The sequence below is a fragment of the Chrysemys picta genome, chromosome 3 (assembly GCF_011386835.1).
Source record: "Chrysemys picta bellii isolate R12L10 chromosome 3, ASM1138683v2, whole genome shotgun sequence".
NCBI classification, from domain to species: Eukaryota; Metazoa; Chordata; order Testudines; family Emydidae; genus Chrysemys; species Chrysemys picta.
The window spans coordinates 131,243,085-131,265,841 of record NC_088793.1 but is presented as its reverse complement, the minus strand read 5'-3'; the positions used below and the strand labels follow the sequence as shown (position 1 = coordinate 131,265,841).

Sequence of the window (22,757 nt, the reverse complement as noted above, 5' to 3'; positions counted from 1 at the left end):
AGTAGAACGTCAAAGTTCTGAACACCTCGGGAATGGAGGTTGTTCATAACTCTGAAATGTTCGTAACTGAACAAAACGTTATGGTTGTTCTTTCAAAAGTTTACTACTGAACATTAATTGAGCTTTGAAACTTTACTATGCAGAAAAAAAATGCTGCTTTTAACCATCTTAATTTAAATAAAACAAGAACAGAAACAGTTTCTTTACCCTGTCAAATCTTTTTTTGAACTTCCCCTTTATCTTTTAGTAGTTTACATTTAATACAGTATTGTTCTGTATTTACTTTTTTATTTTTTTTGAGCCTCTGCTGCTGCCTATTTGTGTACTTCCGGTTCCAAATGACGTGTGGGGTCAACCGTTCAATTTGTAACTCTGGTGTTCGTAACTCTGAGGTTCTACTGTATAACTCCACTGTTTTAAATGAATTTACATCAAACTAAAAATGGAGTAACACAGACATGGACTTGGCCTATAAATGGCAAAGCAGCAATAACTTGCAATAATTTGACATTCGATGGGTGTGCAAAACAAACATAATGAAGTGAGGGACAGAAAGGAGCTAGCAAGAAATACAATTAATAGGAGGATGTAAGTTAAAATTAGGGAAGTCTCCTTTTTAAAAAAAACAAAACATCATCCTTCTAACTGCTTTTCCTGATCAACCAACCAGTCTTAACTTACACTTTTTTTTTTTTTTTTTACACACACTCTGAAAGGTGGTTCAGTGGCAATTACTCCACACTTTACCACTTACTTTCATATTGGGTGAAATCACCCCTGTGCAAGCAGCCAACACAAAGTATATGCAACATTTAAGTCCTGTTTTTAAGCCTTCTATGGGACTTAAATGGTGGGTGAGCCTTGTTCTGGCCCCCTGAGCCAAGGTGAATTTCATCATTATAATCAAATTATACCTACTATGCAATATGCACTGTCATTAACTTCACCAGTGAATTTGGTTCTTAGAATTTCATTTCACAGTTGTGAAAGTGGAAACCAAAATGATCTTCTGCCTAACATGTTTGAGATATAATTTTTAATCCTACAAAAGACATTCTTATCAAAACCTAAATACACTAGTTAAAGATTTACAAGCTAAAAAAATTAGACAAGACAACCTTAACTTTGAAAATGGACCTACATGTCCATTTAAATCAGCATTAGAAATAACTTTGTATTTAATGTTACATGACTGCAAGAGACACTCTCAAAGGTCAACATCTCAAGGCTAAAAGAAAAAAAAGAAAGGGAAATGAAGAGGACATTTTCCTAGAAAATCTGCTAGTGTTTTTCTGTTTTGAGGCTGGTGCTCCTCAACACTTCTTAATTCCTATCACAACACTGGGTACAAATCCAAATTTTTAACTCTGAGAAAGGATTAAGTAGTGCTTTGGAAAGGTTCTTCCTTATATATTTGGGGAAGAAAGGAAGAAGAAAAAATCAAGACAAAAGACTACTTCACACAGTATTTTGTTAGTTATTCTAAATGCTCCAAATTCTAGGTTAGAATAAGACTATCAAATCCTTTCCCAAATAAGGTATATCAGGCCCAATTCAACGAAGTACTTAAGAATGTGCTTAACTTTAAGCACATTTGTCACATGAACAGAGATGGACTTAAGTACATACTTAAAGTTGAGCACCTACTTAAGTGCTGAATTGTGACACTGCCTTTTGTGAAATTACAGTGATTTGCTCAAATGATGATGATATTTGCTCTAATGGTAAATATCATACAGCTGATGTTCTGAAAGCTTCCTGGAGGTTTTGGATCACCAATTCATATTCATTTTAATGGGAATTCAGCATCCAAAACTTTGTAAGTTTTGAAAACTTCAGCTTTGATTTTTATAGTACCTTAATCACAGAAGGTCTACAAGTGATTTATTGATATCTTATTCAATTAAAATCAGAGGAATTAAGACTACCTTATGCTGTTGTCTTGTCCTTGTCAGGTCATAAACTGGGGCAGGCCTGATCATTATATTGATATTGTTTGGAACACTTCCAAAGAAACCCCCAATATGAAGTTGCTATGGTAACTCATTAAGTAAAAAGAACGAGGAGTACTTGTGGCACCTTAGAGACTAACAAATTTATTTGGGCATAAGCTTTCGTGGGCTAAAACCCACTTAATCGGATGCATGCAGTGGAAAATACAGTAGGAAGATGTATACACACAGAGAACATGAAAAAATGGGTGTTGCCATACCAACTCTAACGAGACTAATCAATTAAGGTGGGCTATTATCAGCAGGAGAAAAAAAAAAAGCTTTTGTAGTGATAATCAGGCCCATTTCAAACAGTTGACAAGAAGGTGTGAGTAACAGTAGGGGGGAAATTAGCATGGGGAAATAGTTTTTACTTTGTGTAATGACCCATCCACTCCCAGTCTTTATTCAAGCCTAATTTAACAGTGTCCAGTTTGCAAATTAATTCCAATTCTGCAGTTTCTCGTTGGAGTCTGTTTTTGAAGTTTTTTTGTTGGAGAATTGCGACTTTTAGGTCTGTAATTGAGTGACCAGGGAGGTTGAAATGTTCTCCGACTGGTTTTTGATTGTTATAATTCTTGATGTCTGATTTGTGTCCATTTATTCTTTAGCATAGAGACTGTCCGGTTTGGCCAATGTACATGGCAGAGCGGCATTGCTGGCACATGATGGCATATATCACATTGGTAGATGTGCAGGGGAACAAGCCTCTGATGGTGTGGCTGATGTGATTAGGTCCTATGATGGTGTCCGTTGAATAGATATGTGGACAGAGTTGGCAACGGGCTTTGTTACAAGGATAGGTTCCTGGATTAGTGTTTTTCTTGTGTGGTGTGTGGTTGCTGTTGAGTATTTGCTTCAGGTTAGGGGGCTGTCTGTAAGCGAGGACTGGCCTGTCTCCCAAGATCTGTGAGAGTGAGGGATCGTCCTTCAGGATAGGTTGTAGATCCTTGATGATGCCCTGGAGAGGTTTTAGTTGGGGGCTGAAGGTAACGGCTAGTGGCGTTCTGTTATTTTCTTTGTTGGGCTTGTCCCGGAGTAGGTGACTTCTGGGTATTCTTCTGACTCTGTCAATCTGTTTCTTCACTTCAGCAGGTGGGTATTGTAGTTTTAAGAATGCTTGAAAGAGATCTTGTAGGTGTTTGTCTCTGTCTGAGGGATTGGAGCAAATGTGGTTGTATCTTAGAGCTTGGCTGTAGACAATGGATCGTGTGATGTAGTCTGGATGAAAGTTGGAGGCATGTAGGTAAGTATAGAGGTCAGTAGGTTTCCAGTATTTTCTATGTGGTTACCAAACCAATACCCTAGCATAGTGTTAGAGGACAATTTTTATGCTCATGTATATCGTTGATTCAAATAGAGTTATATTATATTTATACTGGTATAAGGGAACAAAATAAAAGTTGTAAAATCTGGCAGCCGTAAGCATTTGTGGTAACTAAAGATCCTTGGTAATTTTCAAAAGAAAACTGTTGTTATCCCAAAAGTGCTGATCAAACTCTGCCTTGTGTAGCTACATTTTTACTACCTTGTGAATACCATAATACCTAAAGAACTAACACCTCTGTTCTGTGGTCAGATTTCACCATGTCTCTATGGCTGCAGCATAAAGTACTGATTAAACATTTTTTTCGATTTAAGTGAAGATTTCCTAAACTAACAAGTCTCATAAGTAGGTCCCTACCAAATTCACAGACGTGAAAAGCACGTTCACAGGTAGTGAAATCTGGTCTCCGCCATGACATCTGGTCTTTCGCATACTTTTACCCTATGCTATAGTACTATGGGGTAAAAGTATAAAAAAAGCACACAGTGTTTCTCAAACTGGGAGTCTCGAGCCAAAAGGGGGTCACAAGCCTATTTTAGGGTTGGGACCCCCAGATTGAGAAATGCTGACTTAAAGACTTTACATGTGTATATTTTGCCATTTTTAAATATGTATTCCTGCTTTGTCACACCACCATGAAATTCAAGATTTAAATATCTGAAACCATGAAATTCAAGATTTTTAAAATGCCATGACCATGAAATTTACCAAAATGGACTGTGAATTTGGTAGGACGCTACTCATAAGGAAGGATGGAGTAGAGGCTCACCTAAGAGCATCCAACACATGAAGAGCCTGATCTAAAGTCCATTGAAGTTAAAGGGAGTCTATTATCTTCACTCTGTATTGTCTGGGTTTCAGAAGATTGGGTTTTGCTGAAGTCAACATTCTGGAAGGGCATGAGCTATCACTGGGCATCCTGAACTCTGAGTTAATTAATTTTTTTGCCATTTAGTTTCCGAGGTCTTTAAATAGAAAGAAATGTTTGTTGGTCAGAGTAAGTGGTCATTAAAGCAGCTGTAGTTCTCAACTAGGGTTGAAGCGGATATGCTACTGTATCTAGTTTATAATCAAAAGACCTAGCTTTTGTATAGTGCTTTTCATCACTAGATCTCAAAGAACTTTACATCATTATCCCCATTTTATAGATGGGAAACAGACACAGAGAGGTGAAGGTAAGGTCATGTGGCAGGCCAGAGGCAGAGCTAGGAACAGTCCCAGTTCAGTGGTCTTTGCTACACGGTTGCTATGTGATTCCTCAGTGCTCCTCCCGCCCCTCACCCCCGCCTGTACATGTTGTTATAGTGGAATGGGGATAATGGTCGTGCTTTGAACTGTTTCCAATCTGTAGTTGCTAACAGGGCTGGTGAGAGAAATCTCATCCATCGTCTGTGTCCCAAAACCTTGACAGTTTAATTACAGGAGTGTTACACTAGATTTACGCACGTGAGAGAAAATTGGTGTCTGTCTCTCCTTGTTCACAACACTGCCACACCATTTCTTGCAACATGTAGCCTCCCCCAACCAACATTTCCAGCCTCCCGTCCCCATCCCATTAAACTGACCGGCACCCCTGCACTATTCTCCCCTCAAGTCTACCTGTTACTCGCCCCCATTTTTCCCTTCCTAGTGTTCCCTCCCCCTCACCCAATTCCCCAATTGCAATTCTCCCCTTATTGCTACCTACGCTTCTACCCCTAATCATCGTCGCCGCCTAGCAAACATTTTCTTGTGTAGTTTTCTCTCTTTTCCAAAAATAGCTGCATCGTCTTCTGAATATTCTGCTGTACTCCGATTACATTTCCCCAAAATAAAAATCCCCCCTTTGATACAGGCAGATTGGAGCAATACACATGCTTTTTTTTAAACTTCAGATTTCTGCTGTGGGCTGGTGCTCAGATTCAATGGCAATGACATGTCCTTGGAGCCACCAAGGTCCTGCAATGTAGACATAGTTTTCCAGATAGTTAGCCCCCACGCCCATGCTCAGAATAATCCCTTAGGAGGGGGAATAAGCACATGAGGCTTGCAACTAGCCTAACAGGAGAAGCAAAATCTTTTTCAAATAACATTTTAATTATATTTCCTCCAAAGGGCTGGTGGGAGCCATGCATGCTGTTGGGGTAACCTGGAGCGTTGAACACTGTGGTGTGATGCTCTGAGCCCTAGTTTGCTCTCTATCTGTGAGCAAAAGAAGGTTGCCAGAGTCTCTAAATTTTAAGAAAAGCCTTTTGGGGGGATGGGGAAGGAGGGAGGAGCACTGTATCTCGAGACCCCTTGGTCACATGGCCCCAAACTTGGACGACTAACAGAACTCCACACACTCATGAAACACACCAAATTTTAAGTAACCCTGTAGCTTTTAGAGCACTCAGAAGAGTCAGGCTTTAAACAAAAAGTAATACGTCTTAACTATAGAAGATGTATTACTCTGCTGTAATTGTCATCCAGTTTCAAATTGTTCTTTTATCAATCCTATATTTGAAATTCACAAAAATAAAACTTTTACATAGGGCTATTATCCAGAAAGATTCCAAATGTTTCAGAAATGCCATAAACACAGGAATCTCTTCAACAATCACTTCAACAATCAGGTCTGGACCTGCTACGAATGAGTTGGAGCATGGAAGATATTTACCAATACCCAACAATTAAGACCAGAAAGTGAAGAACACCTTCTCCAAAAGAAATGGCAGGGGGAATTTAAACCATCAGAGTTTAATCACTCAAACTGGAATTTGGGTAACATATAACTATCTTTGCAAGAATAGGAGTAAGATCTTTTTTTAAAAAACAACAACAACAATTAAGGATCTTGGTTTTATATCTTGCCTGAAAGAAAGCTGCCCACCACCATACTGGAGCACCAGCTGAATGCCAGCTCAGAAGGAAGAATGCCACCAATCCAATCACCAACACCATTTCCTACAACATCTTGGATTTCATAACCAACTACCAATGAGGGCTCACTCTACTTACCTTGTGAAATCTGACAAGGTCACAGTTTAAAAAGATATGGCTGTAGACAAAAGCAATAACCCACTCCCTTCAACTTCTAGTTTTAGCAACAAGCATTTCATATAATTTCTCTAGAGTATATAGTGGGTCCTGTAGAAAGTAATAACCTTGTACAAATTGGAAGTGGCTATATAATGTGATTGGGAATAGCTTCCCTCTGATGGAAGACCATCTATTACACACTAGGTCATCTCCCTTTAATGATTTCTTTAAAAAGATGCAATCAAAAGGTTCATCTTTTCAGTTTAGGATCAAATAGTCATTCTCAAATATATGATTAATTGTGGAAACTCTATGGAGAACCTATTCAGCTCAGAGAACTTATTTTGTGCAGATGCTGCAAACATATTAGACTAAATCATTTCTTATACAATAGCTCCATGGAAATCAATTAAACTACACCTGGGATGATTTTGTCACAGTGCGATATGAACAGCTTTTCAGATGGCCCTTTTTTCTGTAACGTTTTATAACAATTTCTAGATATTTCTAAAAAAATTAGAAAAAATTAAGCTATAAAAGGCTTCCTTATTTTCCACTCTAACAGCTACTATTAATATTATATATTTAAATAAATAAAGTTTTTCCACAAGGGGGTTACCATGTACTTTAAAACAATAGGACAAATTTCTTATCATATTTTGAGGTAAATTTTAATAAATTATAATTGTATATTTTAATTTTCAGCACCCAAGTACAAGCCATATATTTGGAAGAAATGTATTCAAAAACCAGAACCCTGCATAGGTTTCTCTTCATTAAAGGACAAGTCCCTTATAAATATACTGTATAAACATGTAGCATGTGTATACCTAATGACAGAGACAAGGTGGGTGAGGTAATCGCTTTCTTTGAACCACCTTCTGTTGGTGAAAGACAATCTTTCGAGCTTACACAGAGCTCTTCCTCAGGTCTGCGTAGGCTCGAAAGCTTGTCTGTCAAAGGGCATGGCTACACTTGCAGATGAAGAACACTTTGGGTTAAACCAGCCTGCATAGAGAGCAGTAGGGAAAGCGCTGCAGTCTGTCCATACTGATAGCTGACAATGCACTGGCGTGCCCACATTAGTAGCTCTTGCAATGGCCACAGAGAGCAGTGCATTGTGGTAGCTAACCCAGCAGGCAAGTGGCTGCAACGTGTTTTTCAAATGGGGTGGGGTGGAGTGGGGTGGAGTGTGTTGTGTGTATGTGGGAGAGAGTGGGTTTTGGGGGGGGGCTGAGAGCATGTCAGCATGCTGTCTTGTAAGTTCAGACAGCAGCAGACCTCCCCCTCCCCCCCGTCTCTCTCACACAGTATTCCACAGTAACGGCTTGCATGCCAGCTGTCAGAAACGGAGCTTTGAAGGGCATTTCCACATTCCTACAGGAGTTCAAAACAATGCCAAGAGTGGCCACTTGACTTAAGGAGATTATGGGAAGTTTCCGGAGGCCGATCAAAGCACAGTAATGCAACACCTCATTCACATTGACGCCCATGAGTTGTAGCCAAGGTGCAGCAAACGTTATTCCTCTCACCGAGGTGGGGTACCAGGAGCGCTCTAACTGCGGAGTCAGAGCGCTCTACATGCCTTGCCAGTGTGGACGGGGAGTGAGCTAGTGCGCATGGGGCTCCTTTATTGTGCACTAACTCGCAAGTGTAGCCAAGCCCTTACCAACAGAAGATGGTCCACTAAAAGATATTACCTCATACCTTGATCTCTAATATCCTGGGACCAACTCAGCTACACCAACACTGCAAAACATACAGTAAATGATTGTAGAAGCTCTGAACATGGCAAATATGCTTCATACTTGTACTTCTGAAAAGAAAATTCCAGACTCCTTAAACTTCCCATCTGTTCTACTCAATTTGTTTATTTTATAAATAATGATGTTCACTCAGAGAAAGCCATTCTGCAAGTGAGCTGGTAAGAGCTTTAAAGGCTAAACCAGCAATCCTTAATCAAACAAAAACTCTCACTGAAGTCAATAGGAGTTTAGAAGCAAGGAGGGCAGGATCAGCCCCAAAACGAGAGATAAATCAAAGAGTTAAAACATTGTTTTGATGTGTGTGTGAAGGGATTTTTTTATTTTAATGCCACATGGATGGTACCTCCTTAAGAAAATCATTCATGCTAGAAAGTTCTACTTAAAGTGAATTAGGATGACCAGATGTCCCGATTTTATATGGACAGTCCTGATTTTTGTGTCTTTTTCTTATATAGACTCCTATTACCCCCCCATATCCTGTCCCGATTTTTCACACTTGCTGTCTGGTCACCCTAAAGTGAATTGGGAAAGACAATTCAATTGGCATTTAAATCAAGAAAATATAGTTCTCCCACTTTTGTGTAGCCATATATTAGTTAGGTACATACACGTTTCCAAAAGTGTAATATGGACAGCAGTTTGCTGAACAGAGCCAAGAAGAGGAATTCAGCAAACCTAGCAGGCAAATCTGCCCTCCAGTGATTATAACTAGGCAAACAGAGAGGCGGGCAGGTTTCATCTCCAGCCTCAGGTGAGACATGCCAATCAATGCAAACAGGATTTTTAAGTGCAATTCAGCAGTTTGTCTGGCAGGCAGGCAAGTAATTAACATAAGAATGGCCATATTGGTCAGACCAATGGTTCATCTAACCCAGTAACCTCTCTTTCAACACTGGCCAGTGTCAGATGCTTCAGAGGGACTGAACACAACAGGGCAATTTATGGAGTGGTCCATCTCGTTGTCCAGTACTCAGCTTCTGGTAGTTGGAGGTTTAGGGACACCTAGAGCATGGTTTTGTGTCCCTGACCACCCTGGCTAAAAGCCATTGATGGACCTATCCTCCATGAACTTATTGAATTCTTTTTTGAACTCCTTTATACTTTTGGCTTTCACAATGTCCCCTGGCAACAAGTTCCACAGGTTGACTGTACGTTGTGTGAAGAAGTACTTCCTCATTTTTGTTTTAAACCTGCTGCCTATTAATTTCATTGGGTGACCCCTAGTTCTGGTGTTATGTGAAGGGGTAAATAACACATCCCTAGTCACTTTCTCCACACCATTCATGATTTCATAGATCTCTATCATATCTAGTGTTGCCAACTTTCTCATCACACAAAACCGAACACACCTTGCCCCGCCCCCTTCCCCGAGGCCATGCCCTTGCCCTGCCCCTTCCACAAGGCTCCTCCCCCCATCCACTCCATCTCTCCTCCCTCCATTGCTTGCTCTTCCCCACCCTCACTCACTTTCACCGGGCTGTGGCAGGGAGTTAGGGGGTATGGGAGGGGGTGAGCACTCCAGCTGGGGGTGCAGGCTCTAGGGTGAAGTTAGAAATGAGGGGTTCACGGTGCGGGAGGGGGCTCCAGGCTGGGGGTTGAGATGCGGGCTCTGGGGTACAGGAGGGGGCTCCGGGCTGGGGCTGGGGATGAGGGGTTTGGGATGCAGGAGGGGGCTCAGAGCTGGGGCAGAGGGGTTGGGGTGTGGGAGGGGTGCGAGCTCTGAGATGGAGTTTGGGTGTGAGAGGGGGCTCAGGGCTTGGGTAGGGGGTTGGGGTGTAGGAGGGGGTGAGGGGTACAGGCTCCTGCTCGGTGGTGCTTACCTCGGTGGCTCCTGGAAGCAACCAGCATGTCCCTCTGGCTCCTAGACACAAGGGCAGCCAAGTGGCTCCGCGCGCTGCCCCTGCCTGCGGGCACTGCCCCCGAGCTCCCATTCACTGCAGTTCCTGGCCAATGAGAGCTGCGGAGTCGGCACTCAGGCTCCTGGAGGCAGCAGGCAGAGACCCTATGGCCGCCCCTCCGCCTAGGAGCCAGACATGCCGTCCGCTTCCGGGAGCCAAGCGGAGCCAGAGCAGATAGGGAGCCTGCCTTAGCCCCACAGTGCCACCAACCGGACTTTTAGCAGCCTATTAACATTTCCCAGATTGCTTTCAATAGTCACTGGGAGATCGATGCCAATTCCAGTAGACTCTCAGCCAATTCAGGGGGGTTGGCAACCCTAAATATTCTACACACACCCTTAGTCGTCTCTTTTCCAAGCTGAATAGTCCCGATATTTTTAGTCTCTCCTCATATGGAAGCTGTTCCACACCCTTGATCATTTTGTAGCCCTTCATTGTGCTTTTTCCAATTAAATATCACTTTTCTGAAATAGGGTTTTGGTTGTCTTGAGCTACCATACAATAAATTTTTCCCTACCATGACTGCACTGCTTTAGAGAGAGATTTGGTTGGCAGATCATTTCAAATTCATCTATTTACTATAATGAATTCCAGTGGTTAGAGCAAGAGGCTGGGAGTCAGGAAACCAGTGTTCTATTCCCTGCTCTGTCACTAGCTCACTATATGATCTCGAGCAAATGACTTCACTTCTCTATGGCTTGGTTTTGGCTGTAAAATGGTAATAATAATACTTAGCCATTTTTGTAAAGAGCTTGGAGATCTTCAGATGAAAATAAGTGCAAAACAATATTATCTCATCCTAAAATATAAATAAATACATCTAACATCAGTTGACATCGCTATTATAAAAAGCAATCTAAAATACTTCTGATATTCTCATTAAAAATCCTTTTGTATTTTTTAAGTCTCCTACACGAAGCCCTGACAGTTCACAGCACAATAAGCCAAGCCAGATTTTTGCACTACATTTGCAATATCTTTTATACTGGGGCAGCTGGCAAAAAGTGAGAAAATCCATTAACATGCTAATGATGTGTCCTATTTAAAATTCCAGCCCTGATTATTGTGTGATTAAATCTCTTCCCTTGACGTCTGCTTTGTTATATCGGAGTTACAGTGAGAAATCAACAATATTAATAAAGTACAATACAGGTGACCAATTTAAACACAAGAAACACACATACTTACATTCTAGTCAGTGTTTCATATTTCTTGTGAAAAACAGCTCCTTCTAAGCTACCAAAAGTGTTATTTCAATAAACAAAACTCAATTCTTAAAAGGCTCACAAATCAAAAAATATAACAGTTCAAGAGAGGAGATGTGCAGAAACAGTCAATGAAGAGATAGACACAGGAAGTCTTTGCCAAAGTAGTAGGTTTCAAGGAGACGTGTGGAGGAGAATAGAGGGGGCCTTTGATGCAGGGGTAGTAGGTTTTTCTAAAGATAGAAAGTAGTATGAAAGAAAAAGCACAGAGCAAGAGTGGAAAGAGAAAACAACCAATATCCGCCAATGGTCTGATTGTCTAGCTTGAAAAATTAAGCATCTGCTGTCTACAGTGAAAGACTATCAACTACACCACTGAAATAATTAAACTAGTATAAAGATTCAGAAAAGGAAACTGACTTGTCTTCATAGTAGTGTTAGCTCAAATTAACACCTCTCCAGTTAAACTCAAGTGAGAGCAGTCACACAGAATGATTGGATTAGCAGCCCAGAGTGGCTGAGCCCCCACTGTGTTACTAGGTCAAGAGTCAGCAGAACTCAAGCTTCAACCCACACCCCGACAGGCCAGCTAGCTCGCGTTTAAACCACCACTGAACTTGAGCTAGAGATTTTTGTGCATAGACAGGAGTCGGGTTGTGGTAACATTTGAGGTATACCTCAATCTAGCACTGCAGTGAAGATGAGCCCTCTGAGGCACCTAATACCTGAATATACAACTCTGAAACGCAGGAGGGGAAAAAATGGTCTAGAATTAACAAAATATTTTTGTTACAGATTCTGGGAAAACTGAATCAAGAGGTTCAGGTATATTTTTATCTTTATTAATCATAGACTATCAGAGTTGGCAGGGACCTCAGGAGGTCATCTAGTCCAACCCCCTGCTCAAAGCAGGACCAATCCCCAGACAGATTTTTGCCCCAGATCCCTAAACAGCCCCCTCAAGGATTGAACTCACAACCCTGGGTTTAGCAGGCCAATGCTCAAACCACTGAGCTATTTTCCCCCCTTAAAAAGAATAAATCTACTGCCTCATTTAAAAGAATAAATCTTTGCTTTAAAAAATGAAAATGTTATGTTGCTTTTTCTCTAATCAAATGACATATGATTTTAACTACTTATTTGTATGTGAAATATGACAGACTACGTTCTCTGAGGGTAACTAATGCATGTTTTACCTCATTTTGCTGTTTTTGCTATTGCTTTCTAAACGCAAATCAACAAGGACATGGGATACTAATTTTGCAAATTCCTAAATAGCCAGAATATTGGCATTTTTGGGGAACAATCTGATTTCCCAACATTAACCCCAAATCATTTAGCTTTTATTTAGGAGTTTGCATCAGTGCATGATTGGGGTTTCAGGGAGATTCCTAAACTTCACAAAACCACACTAGTCAATTAGCAGCAGGGTTTGTTGAAGTCATGGGACTTCAATGACAGCCATTTTGCAATCATCATTCCTCCTTCATTTAGTGACTAGGTGCAGTCTTGCTGTTGCTATGCCTCCAGCGGTCTGTTTCTCTCTGCCACAACTATCTCCAGAAGGATATAATAAAAATAATCATCCATAATAATATTTTTAAGAGAATCTCATTTCTCTGGTTCTCTCTGCTTGCTCTTTGTGATGTAGATATTCTTCCTCCAAACTTCCCTGTCCATCATTCAGGAGCTCTCATCTATCATCATTATTTCCAAGGTATGTTTTTCAAAATATTCCTGTTTATCATAAAAATGAGAGGTGTGCATACTGGGGTATTTACCAATCCCTACTATCATCGATATTCCTTATATAGTCGGTATCTTCATCTTTATTCTACTATTCTTTCTCCCTCCATTTTTCTAAATATGCATGCTCATAGACTATATTTTGTGATGAACACCAAAACATCCCAAAGTCAAAGTTACTCAACTAATTTCAATTGCCAGTTGCTAAAGGTTAAATGCAATAATAACCTTGAAGAAAGAAAAAAAGTCCTCATCACCAATCAGTCTGCCATAGAAAACAGGGTGCGACATTCAATAAACAGCAGCAATCACAGAGAAAGCCTTCTCAATGATAATGTGCCATCTGCAGTTTAGACTATTCCATGTTTTATTTTACAAGCATAAAAGTACTATGTGAAAAGACAACTGGTTCATGAAACTCCATGTCTTTTTTTAAAATACAAGATATTTACCACTTTTCACAGGTTTGTTTCCAACCAAAGTTCACATGCTAGATGCTCTCAAATCTAAAGGAGTGTCTATCTTCCAAAAAGTAAAATGGTATAGATTATATGAAGAACTAATAATTTTAATCGTTTATACAGCTTTCAGCAATTTGTGCTCCATAGGGTTTTATTTCATACAGAATTAACTTTCTTCACTTATTCTTGTGGAATCACAACAAATCAAACTACAATCTGCATAGTAAATCTCTGACATATCTCAGTGCTTTACAATATATTATTGTCATAATTTGCAGTAAATTTCAGCACAATATGATGCTTCATTGCATACATTCGGTGTTCAAAAAAAAAGGGGGTGGCAGTCTTTGAAGTGCTGCCAGTTCTGTTGCTTCAACAAGCTCACACAAACAGTCTGAAAGCTCAGTAAAGAAGAACTCATTTGAAAAATGTACCATTTGGAAAATTATGTGTTATGGAAAGTTCCCTTTCTTTAACAGAGCAAGTAGCAATATGAAGGGCACAGCCTGGGGGACCAAAAATAACTCTTCAATGCACTGGCAACCCCAAATAATTAGAAAGCATGCTTCATCATCTGCTTTTGGATCACTTTGCTTATGCTGAAGAACATTAATGTTGGAGGAAGACCATTAAAATTTTTGCTCCACTTTTCTGGATCTTTTCTAGTTTCTAGCAGGATAAATACTTGTCTAGTAGCGTAGAGAACACGTCTTCCTTCCCTTCCTACATGTGTTTTCAAGAGTACTGTTGTTTTAAATCTCTTTAATGGCCTACAAAATCCATCTTTTTGTTTTTAACATAGCTTTGCCTGTCTGGTCACCTAGGAAACGCAACTCAGCATCCTTCCAAAAGAGCAATGCTTTTGTCTCTTCTACCAACATACTGCTCAGAAAATTTTGAGGTAGGAAAAAAGTGTCAAACTCTGGAACTCTCTCTAATTCTTTCTCAAGAAAGCAATTTTAAGATTATGTTTAGCAGGCAGAGGTAACTACAGTATGTGTGTATTTGTAATCAATTAAACACTACTCCATCTTTTACTTAAGCAACATAGCCACTTTATCTGGTAACTTACTGGGTGGGTTCAGGAGGGGAAGGCAGAAGACAGAGGATCTACAGAAATTAGAAGCAGCGCTACTTTGTCAGTTGCATTCACTTAAATCACAGATCAAATTTCCTGATTCTGCTTTGAAACAGTAAGCCACAAAGACTGCTTATGTAGACTTGCTAGCTGTTCTCGCTAAACCACTTATTTAAATAAAGACTTCTTGCTTTCAAAACCTTGCGCCCTCTATGGGTTACACACTTTCCCAACAAACATCCTGAATAAATATCCAATTATGTTAAAGGCAGAGGTTCCTATTGTTGTGGACAACCTACATTTTCCATAGATGAAAAGTACAAGAACATTTATGTACAAGATATTTGATTATGCACATGATGTACATGCACAAGGCATTATTATTAATTAGGTTTCAGCACAAGAGACTTTTTGAGAATCAGGGCTAAGAGAGATATTAAAAGAACTTTACAAAATTAATATACACAAAGCTAGAAAAAATGTCACTCATGAATAACAAGACAAAGCCTGACAGCATGTACAACCTACTGTTTATCAAGGGCCTGCCAAAATTTCCCTCCTAAAAATGGTATGTTCTGCATGTCACACACATCACAGGGATGTTCATCCAATCAAGCAGAATACTGGTCTGCCCACAATATAGCAAAAGCAAAGCTTCAATCACCCAACAGCTGGTGAACTACTTACCAAAGGCAGACTCCCCCTGCTCCAGTTCTTGTTTCAATCTGTTGTAATCTTCTTTAATTCTCTCTAATTTTCGGACATTTCTGGCATTCAGCACCAACAGCTCATTGAGAAGTCCCTCCAGCCCTTCTCTCTCAGATGTTAATGATCTTATTTCTTCTGCAAGATCCTTAGCAGTACAGAAATTACTTCCTGCAGAGTCATTTGGAGGGAGAATAAGAGAGAAGGAAACAAACATTTGCAACATCAGTAGATTGCACAGAAAACACGGGAAATTAAGCAACTGAACACCCAAGCAGCAGCTAAAACAACAGTAATAAAAGACAGAAGAGTTTTGCATTCTGTTTAATTTTTCTGCTCCACTGAATCCCATTACAGGAAACGTTCTTAATAAGCTATTGGAACAAGATGTGCAAAATTATGGTTTACCTAGATTCTTTTACACAGAAAACATTCCTTCCTTTTTAGTTTTTAATTATTTTTTACATTTGTGGGGAAAATCCATGTCTGATATTTAAGTTGAAGAAAATTTCCCACTTGTAATTCATGGGTCATTACCTTGTAGTCCATCAGATCATCATCAGGCTTTATAGTGTACCTCAATTCATAATTGCCAGATGATATAGTACATTTAAATGGGTGCCATCAATCTATTAGACTCCAGAAAATATCTTTCTTGCATAACGATAAATACCATATACCATTATTTCCTTAAGGTTTTTATATATAGGACATACTGTGTTTGTAAATGGTATGTACCTATTAAAAATAATATATTAAGAATATATTAAGAAAATGCTGAGGTTGCATGGATAAGTGCTTAAAAATCAGGAATCTCCACTTCTTTCTCTCCCTGAAATGTGTAGTTTAGGAGCCATGCAGGGTTCCTGATACTCCCATCTTATTTTGCCTACAGTTCCTGAGCAACGTGTGATTCCTGTTAGAGAATCAGAACTGGGAGTCAGGAGTCCTGAGTTAAATTCCCAGCTCTACCACTGGCTTGCTTGTGATATTAGTCCTTAAACTCTCTGTGCCTCGTTTTGTAAAAATCAAGACAATAGCACTTCCCTACCTCACAAAGATAATTACACTAATGACACTAGAAAGTTGTACCATTTTAACTATGTCAGTATAGTTAAAATCACACAATCCCCCTAGTGTGGATGCAGTTATAGCAGTATAAAGGAGCTTTCTACCACTACAGCTATTCCTGTATGGGAAGGGGAATAACCATACCAATATAAGTAATTTTTACACAATTGTAACTGTGTTCACAGTAAGGATTTCACTGGTATAACTATTTCAGTAAAAAAAAAAAAATCACATCCCCTAACCAAAATGGTTATACTAGTAAAACATTTAAATGTAGACGAGCCCTAAGGTGGCCATATAAGTACCTATAAGACAGATCTATAAAATAACCTTTAGGGGCTCTGACGTAACCAGCAAAGGCATTCAAGGGTTACGGATGAAATGCTGCTTCTAGAAATTAATGTGAAGCACATCCACTTGTGCATACATTAGCCATCTATCACCTCAAAACTCCAAAAATAACCCCTAACATTAGGGTGTATAACTGTCATCCTCCCCCTTCCCCCCCCCACCCCGAGCCACTATAAATGTTTTATAAACCTAATCTGTGATTTGCTTCCACAGAGGTGGAGGGAGGGGAGGAATGAGGAAAAAGTTGACATATAATAATGGATGAATGGTAAATATTCAGATGTCTCTAAGGCAGCAAGGCTGACAACAAAACAATGGTATCTCCAAAGAAAATAGAACTCATTACAAGTCTTAGTGCACAGGATCCTTAATAAAACATGAAAAAGAAAAGATTCTTAATTAAAATCTGGAGCCTCCTTTCTACTTCTGAAAAAAAGCTAGGGAGAAGGTATGATGCTATACATGAAAGTTTTATACATGTTGAATGATTATGAATTCCCAGAGGGGAGGTTAATATCAAAACTCAGGCTATGATGAAAAGGCATCAAGTATATGCCCATAAGGCAAATCTCCCTGATGTAGCTTTTCCTGACAGCAGAAATATGCCTGTGAGTCCGTGATGAAAAATCAGAAAAGCATATACAGATCTGGCAACCACCTTCTAAAAGTGCCATCAGTGAACTCCTGACCGCAATCATAGTAACTAAAATAGGCACTTTCTAAATGCCACAAGAGGTTGATTTTAAAATTATATTTATATCACTACTGCCAACATTATAAAAAAATGCCCTTCTGCTTTTTAGAAAACACAAGTCACTTTAGTTATTATAGAAATATCCTTTAGACCACCTGTCAAAATATTTCATTTTGTTAATATCATAAATTTGATAAAATGTCTCATTTTGATGACAAAGTAATTATTTTACCTAAACTGAGCACGATAATTTATTACTTTCCTGCATACATGGGGTTAAATTTCTACAACCGTACTCTAGACAGTGTTCTTTTGGATCTCACTGAAGGTCCGGGGAATAGGCGGTCAGGTCTAATGGTTAGAAGCAGGTGCCTGGAACTGGAACCAGGGTCAGAGTCAGGTGCCAAGCCAAGGTTCATTGCCAGAGACAGACTCAGGAGCCAAGCCAAGGGTCAGAGCCACAGACAGCGTTAGGGGCAGGGCATAGAAGCAGGGACCTGGAGTGCATCAGGAAAGCAGGAACCATCAACAGACAGGGGTCTGGAATAAAGGGGACAGGAACAGGCTGGGGGGCAGGGTTCAGGAGTCAGGCAAATAGGCAGGGTTTGTAGTAACCAGGGATTCATCAAGTTGCTCAAACAACTTCCCGTACCTCTATCTGCTTTAAATAGTGCATCCCAGCCAGTCGGTGGGGTGGGCAGAGCCTTTGTGAGCTAGAGCTTTGTTAACCCCCTTCTCCACTAGTTTGGGTAAGCTACTGGGTGGTAGCCACAGTCTGAGCATGGTCTAGGAACTCACAGGCCCTGGTGCAACGCCCAGGATCTTATACACTCACTCGTAACCAATAAACCCTTATCAGAATTTGTAAGGAAAACCTAGAATGCTGAAGAAAGTAGTGCTGGTTATGCATAAAGTGGTAGTCTATCAAAATAATAAATAAATCTTTCAGTTAAAACCAAGATTTAATAACCCCATTTGTGGTCGTTAAAGATCCCATGGCATTTCTGATATTTACTTCCAGTGCCTGGGCCAAATTCCAGTTTAGATAAGTAATTTACCTAGGCAAAATTCCCCGGCAATATCCATTAAATGTGATATTCTTCATTTTTTCCTAAACTATTGTGGAGTGTTAATGAGAGCTGAATGACTACCAAGTTCCTCACCAGCAATGACTGCATTTCACTAGAGTGTATGTATAATTATGCACACCCACATTACATTATACCAGATGGGTGAAATTAACAGCTTAATAAATTTCATGAAAACATTGGCAGGTTCATGGAATTTTACTGTGCTACTTTTAAGATGTTAAATTTTTTAACTCGAATAAATATATGAAATCAACACTCACTCATAGAATTTATTAATTCAGTAGGAAAAGTAGTATCCAACCATGGGAAAGGAAACCGAGATTATAATAAAACCTGTAATTAATTAAGTGATCTTTGCCAAATCAACTCTGGGATTTATTACTTTCCATTACCAGGAGCATCAGATATAAAAGGATTTATCCCCAAAATCATTCATGAATTTTCCACTTTGGAACAGGAACTAATCATAGTTATCAATCACTCATGACACTCTATGAATGGTCTCAGTCTCTACCCTATGCTCAACAGAGCACACAGACCCTGAATTGTGTGTCCAAACTCAGTTCCTTTCTGGGGTTTGGCTTTATTGGTAGTCAAAAAGCAACATCACAATAAACCTCCCCCAAACTTCCTCCCTGAGTTTGGAGGTACCTAATGTTTTCCTCTGGGACCGCCTCCCTCCTATATCCCCAATTCTCACTCCGTAGACAGCCACTCCTATCTCCCTTATATCCAGAGGTATTTAATGAGCAGTACAGACCAAAACGAGCCATTGGAACACCAGCAGTTTTATACAAGGTTCTGACACCAGCAGGGGGGGCCAACAGAAAAATCCTGTCATCCCATTACACACCACAGTCACAATGATCTGTTCTGAGAAGCAATATAGTAGCAAGGGGGAAACTGAGAGCTTGGTTTGTGATCATTTAAATCCACAATATTTTGTGCAGTGAGAGATCAATACTGCAACATGAGGCACATATAATGATACTATATAAAGCTTTATGTGGTCAGCAGACAAAATGAGGGCTACTTGGTGGAAGTCTGAGGGCTCATACTTTAAACCAGTATAAATGACTTCCACAATCCTGTCAAAAAGCATAATTGTTAAGGATCCCAAGCACTGGTGGAGGAATAACCAGTGCGACCAGGAAAGTGCACAGGGGCCCGTGCAATTTGGGGAGTAGTGCTGCTGCAGTGGTCCAGAGTGTTGCTCCAGTACCTGGAATTCAGGCCAGAGCAATGACACCACCTCTGCATTGTATGACTCTCACAGGAGAAAAAAATCTAGGTATTATCTGGAGATAGGGAATCGTGCATCATTGATTTTAACTGTGAATTCTTCTAATATGCAACAAGCCAGGCAGCAACTATAGGTTCGTCATTTATACTGCATTTAGAGAAGTATGCTACCAGCTTTGCTATAGCTATGTCCAATGTTACTCAACATGTGGCAAAGGAATGATTTCTGCAAAACAGAAAAATGTGAATACTGGGAAGCCAACGGGGGGGGGGGGAAGAGAATGACACTAAGCACAAAGCACACATTCACCTTTCTTCCTCTACTAAACAAAACTTTTTAAAGATCAACACCTGTGGGAGCAATAATAAGAACTGAAGAGCTAACAGGTGTTCTTCCTCAGGGCAATCACCATTATGGTATCCATCAATGCCACTAATACAAGTCATAAAATCTTCCACCCAGTTGTTGATGAGGATACAGAGTTTGATTGCAACTTAGACTTCAATAGATAAAGTGAGGGTCTATGAGCACATAAGGAAAGCTTAGTGCAAAGAATCAGAGGGGTAGCCGTGTTAGTCTGGATCTGTAAAAGGTGACAAAGAATCCTGTGGCACCTTATAGACACCTTATAGGGGTAGGCAACCTATGGCACACGTGCCGAAGGTGGCACATGACCTGATTTTCACGCTGCCCGGGTCCTGGCCACCGGTCCGGGGGGCTCTGCATTTTAATTTAATTTTAAATGAAGCTTCTTAAACATTTAAAAAAACTTATTTACTTTATATACAACAATAGTTTATTTATATATTATAGACTTATAGAAAGAGACCTTCTAAAAACATTAAAATGTATTACTGGCACGCGACACCTTAAATTAGAGTGAATAAATGAAGACTCAGCACAGCACTTCTGAAAGGTTGCCGACCCCTGTTATAGACTAACAGATGTATTGGCGCATAAGCTTTCGTGGGTGAATACCCACTTCATCAGATGCATGTAGTGGAAATTTCCAGAGGCAGGTATAAATATGCAGGCAAGAATCAGTCTAGAGATAACGAGGTTAGTTCAGTCAGGGAGTATGAGGCCCTCTTCTAGCAGTTGAGGTGTGAACACCAAGGGAGGAGAAACTGCTTTTGTAGTTGGCTAGCCATTCACAGTCTTTGTTTAATCCTAAACTGATGTGTCAAATTTGCAAATGAACTGAAGCTCAGCAGTTTCTCTTTGAAGTCTGGTCCTGAAGTTTATTTGCTGCAGGATGGCTACCTTTACATCTGCTATTGTGTGTCCAGGGAGACTGAAGTGTTCTCCTACAGGTTTTTGTATATTGCCATTCCTAATATCTGACTTGTGTCCATTTATCCTTTTACGTACGGACTGTCCAGTTTGGCCGATGTACATAGCAGAGGGGCATTACTGGCACATGATGGCGTATATTACATTGGTGGACATGCAGGTGAAAGAACCGGTGATGGTGTGGCTGATCTGGTTAGGTCCTGTGATGGTGTCGCTGGTGTAGATATGTGGGCAGAGTTGGCATTGTTGCATGGATTGGTTCCTGAAATTTCCACTGTTAGTCTATAAGGTGCCACAGGACTCTGTCACTTTTTAGTGCAAAGAAAAGAGGGGGAATTAGATGTAGTGATATATACCAGATTCTGAAAGCAGCAGTGCTGATGGGTCTGTAGACAAGAAGGAATGAACAATGAATAAGATGCCTTCATCACCTACATACCTCAAAAAACAAGAAGCCCAATCACAATTATCATTTTTAAGAAATGATACCAACCATTTTTATTATGAGGCATAATGCAATACAAATTGTCCACCTGATCCTGAAAATACACTGTATGAAGGCCCATTTTCAGGATCTGCTATAGAAAAGTTAGTTGAAAGAGACAGACAGAAGGAAATGCCATTTAGAGGGCACACAAGAACATTATACCAGGATCAAATCGGTAGGTGCAAAGCAGGAAATATCTTTTGAGCAGCTCACAAAAGCGATTAATTGTAGTGGGGCAGAGAAAATAAAAGTTCGAGTTTCTGGAGAGAATTTACCCAAGGAAATTTCCTTAAAACCCATTTAATTTGGAATACTCTATTGTATTTTCAAAGCCAAAAAGTTGGCTCTCCAGAAGAACTTTTATAAATCAGGGATAAAAGTCATTCTTGGCAGGAATAGCAGTATCCAGAGAGGGGAAAGAATTGCAAAGGAGACAAGGAAATCCCTCCCTCATTCTCCCTGTAATTTCTATATGTGCTCAAGTCAATTCAATCACTGATTATACTTTGAAGATGGAGGGGTAGATTTTCTTCTACATCCAAGATCTATTAAGCACAGGGGAAAGGTCAGTTACACAGCTCCATGAGTTGGTGGGCTGTTCTGCAACAGCCTCAGCCTCAGAGCAAGTTAGGGCAATCTAGGGGCTACTGTAATTTACACCAGCTAAGGAGCCACCTCCTCCCTCCCCAGCACATGCTCTGTGCCAGTGAGGAAGGTGAGAGGCTGTATCACAAACTGACTCTGATATCTTTACCCTAGCCGAGAGAAACACTCAGGGAAATTCTCAGCTGACTAATTATAGCCAGAATTAGGCTCCTTTGAGCTGCCTGAGCAGTATAGAGAGATCAGATTTTACCTTAGAACAGTGGTTCTCAAACTGGGATCCTTAGAGACTGCACAAGGGGTCCGCAAAATATTATGAAAAAAAAATTTTCACCACGTCTGCATTGCCTAACAATTAAAACCAACAAATGGTGCGTGAACAACGCCATAATACTCACATGGCATAAGCATCAACATAAAAAAATCTCACTGCTTTGTGACAGCAACTCAGAAGTGATGTTCATTTTTTTTTTACGACTAAGACGTCTTTTACGACTAAGACGGTGGGTGGAAGTGGAATATATTTTTACAGTGTGTGAGCAAATTACATTGAAAAATTGATAAATTTTTTAAATGTCCTCATACTAGTACTGCTAGTTGTGCTAAAGTCATGGACAATGCAGAGTGAAGGAGTAAGAAACAAATGAACAGAAAGTGTGACAAAAGTTATACTGATTTTGGTTTTATGGAATTTAGTTATGGACGACCGCAATGCGTTCTATGCTTATAAATCCTATCAAACAAAGC

The 22,757-nt window shown here is 40.0% G+C and overlaps 1 protein-coding gene across 1 annotated transcript in view; it reads right to left on the bottom strand.

Moving 5' to 3' along the window:
• DISC1 (DISC1 scaffold protein) overlaps positions 1 to 22,757 on the bottom strand; it is a 352,017-nt gene that overhangs the window by 161,962 nt on the left and 167,298 nt on the right. The window contains 1 exon segment of the mRNA XM_065588994.1: positions 15,160 to 15,348. Coding sequence (XP_065445066.1) covers positions 15,160 to 15,348 — 189 coding nt within the window.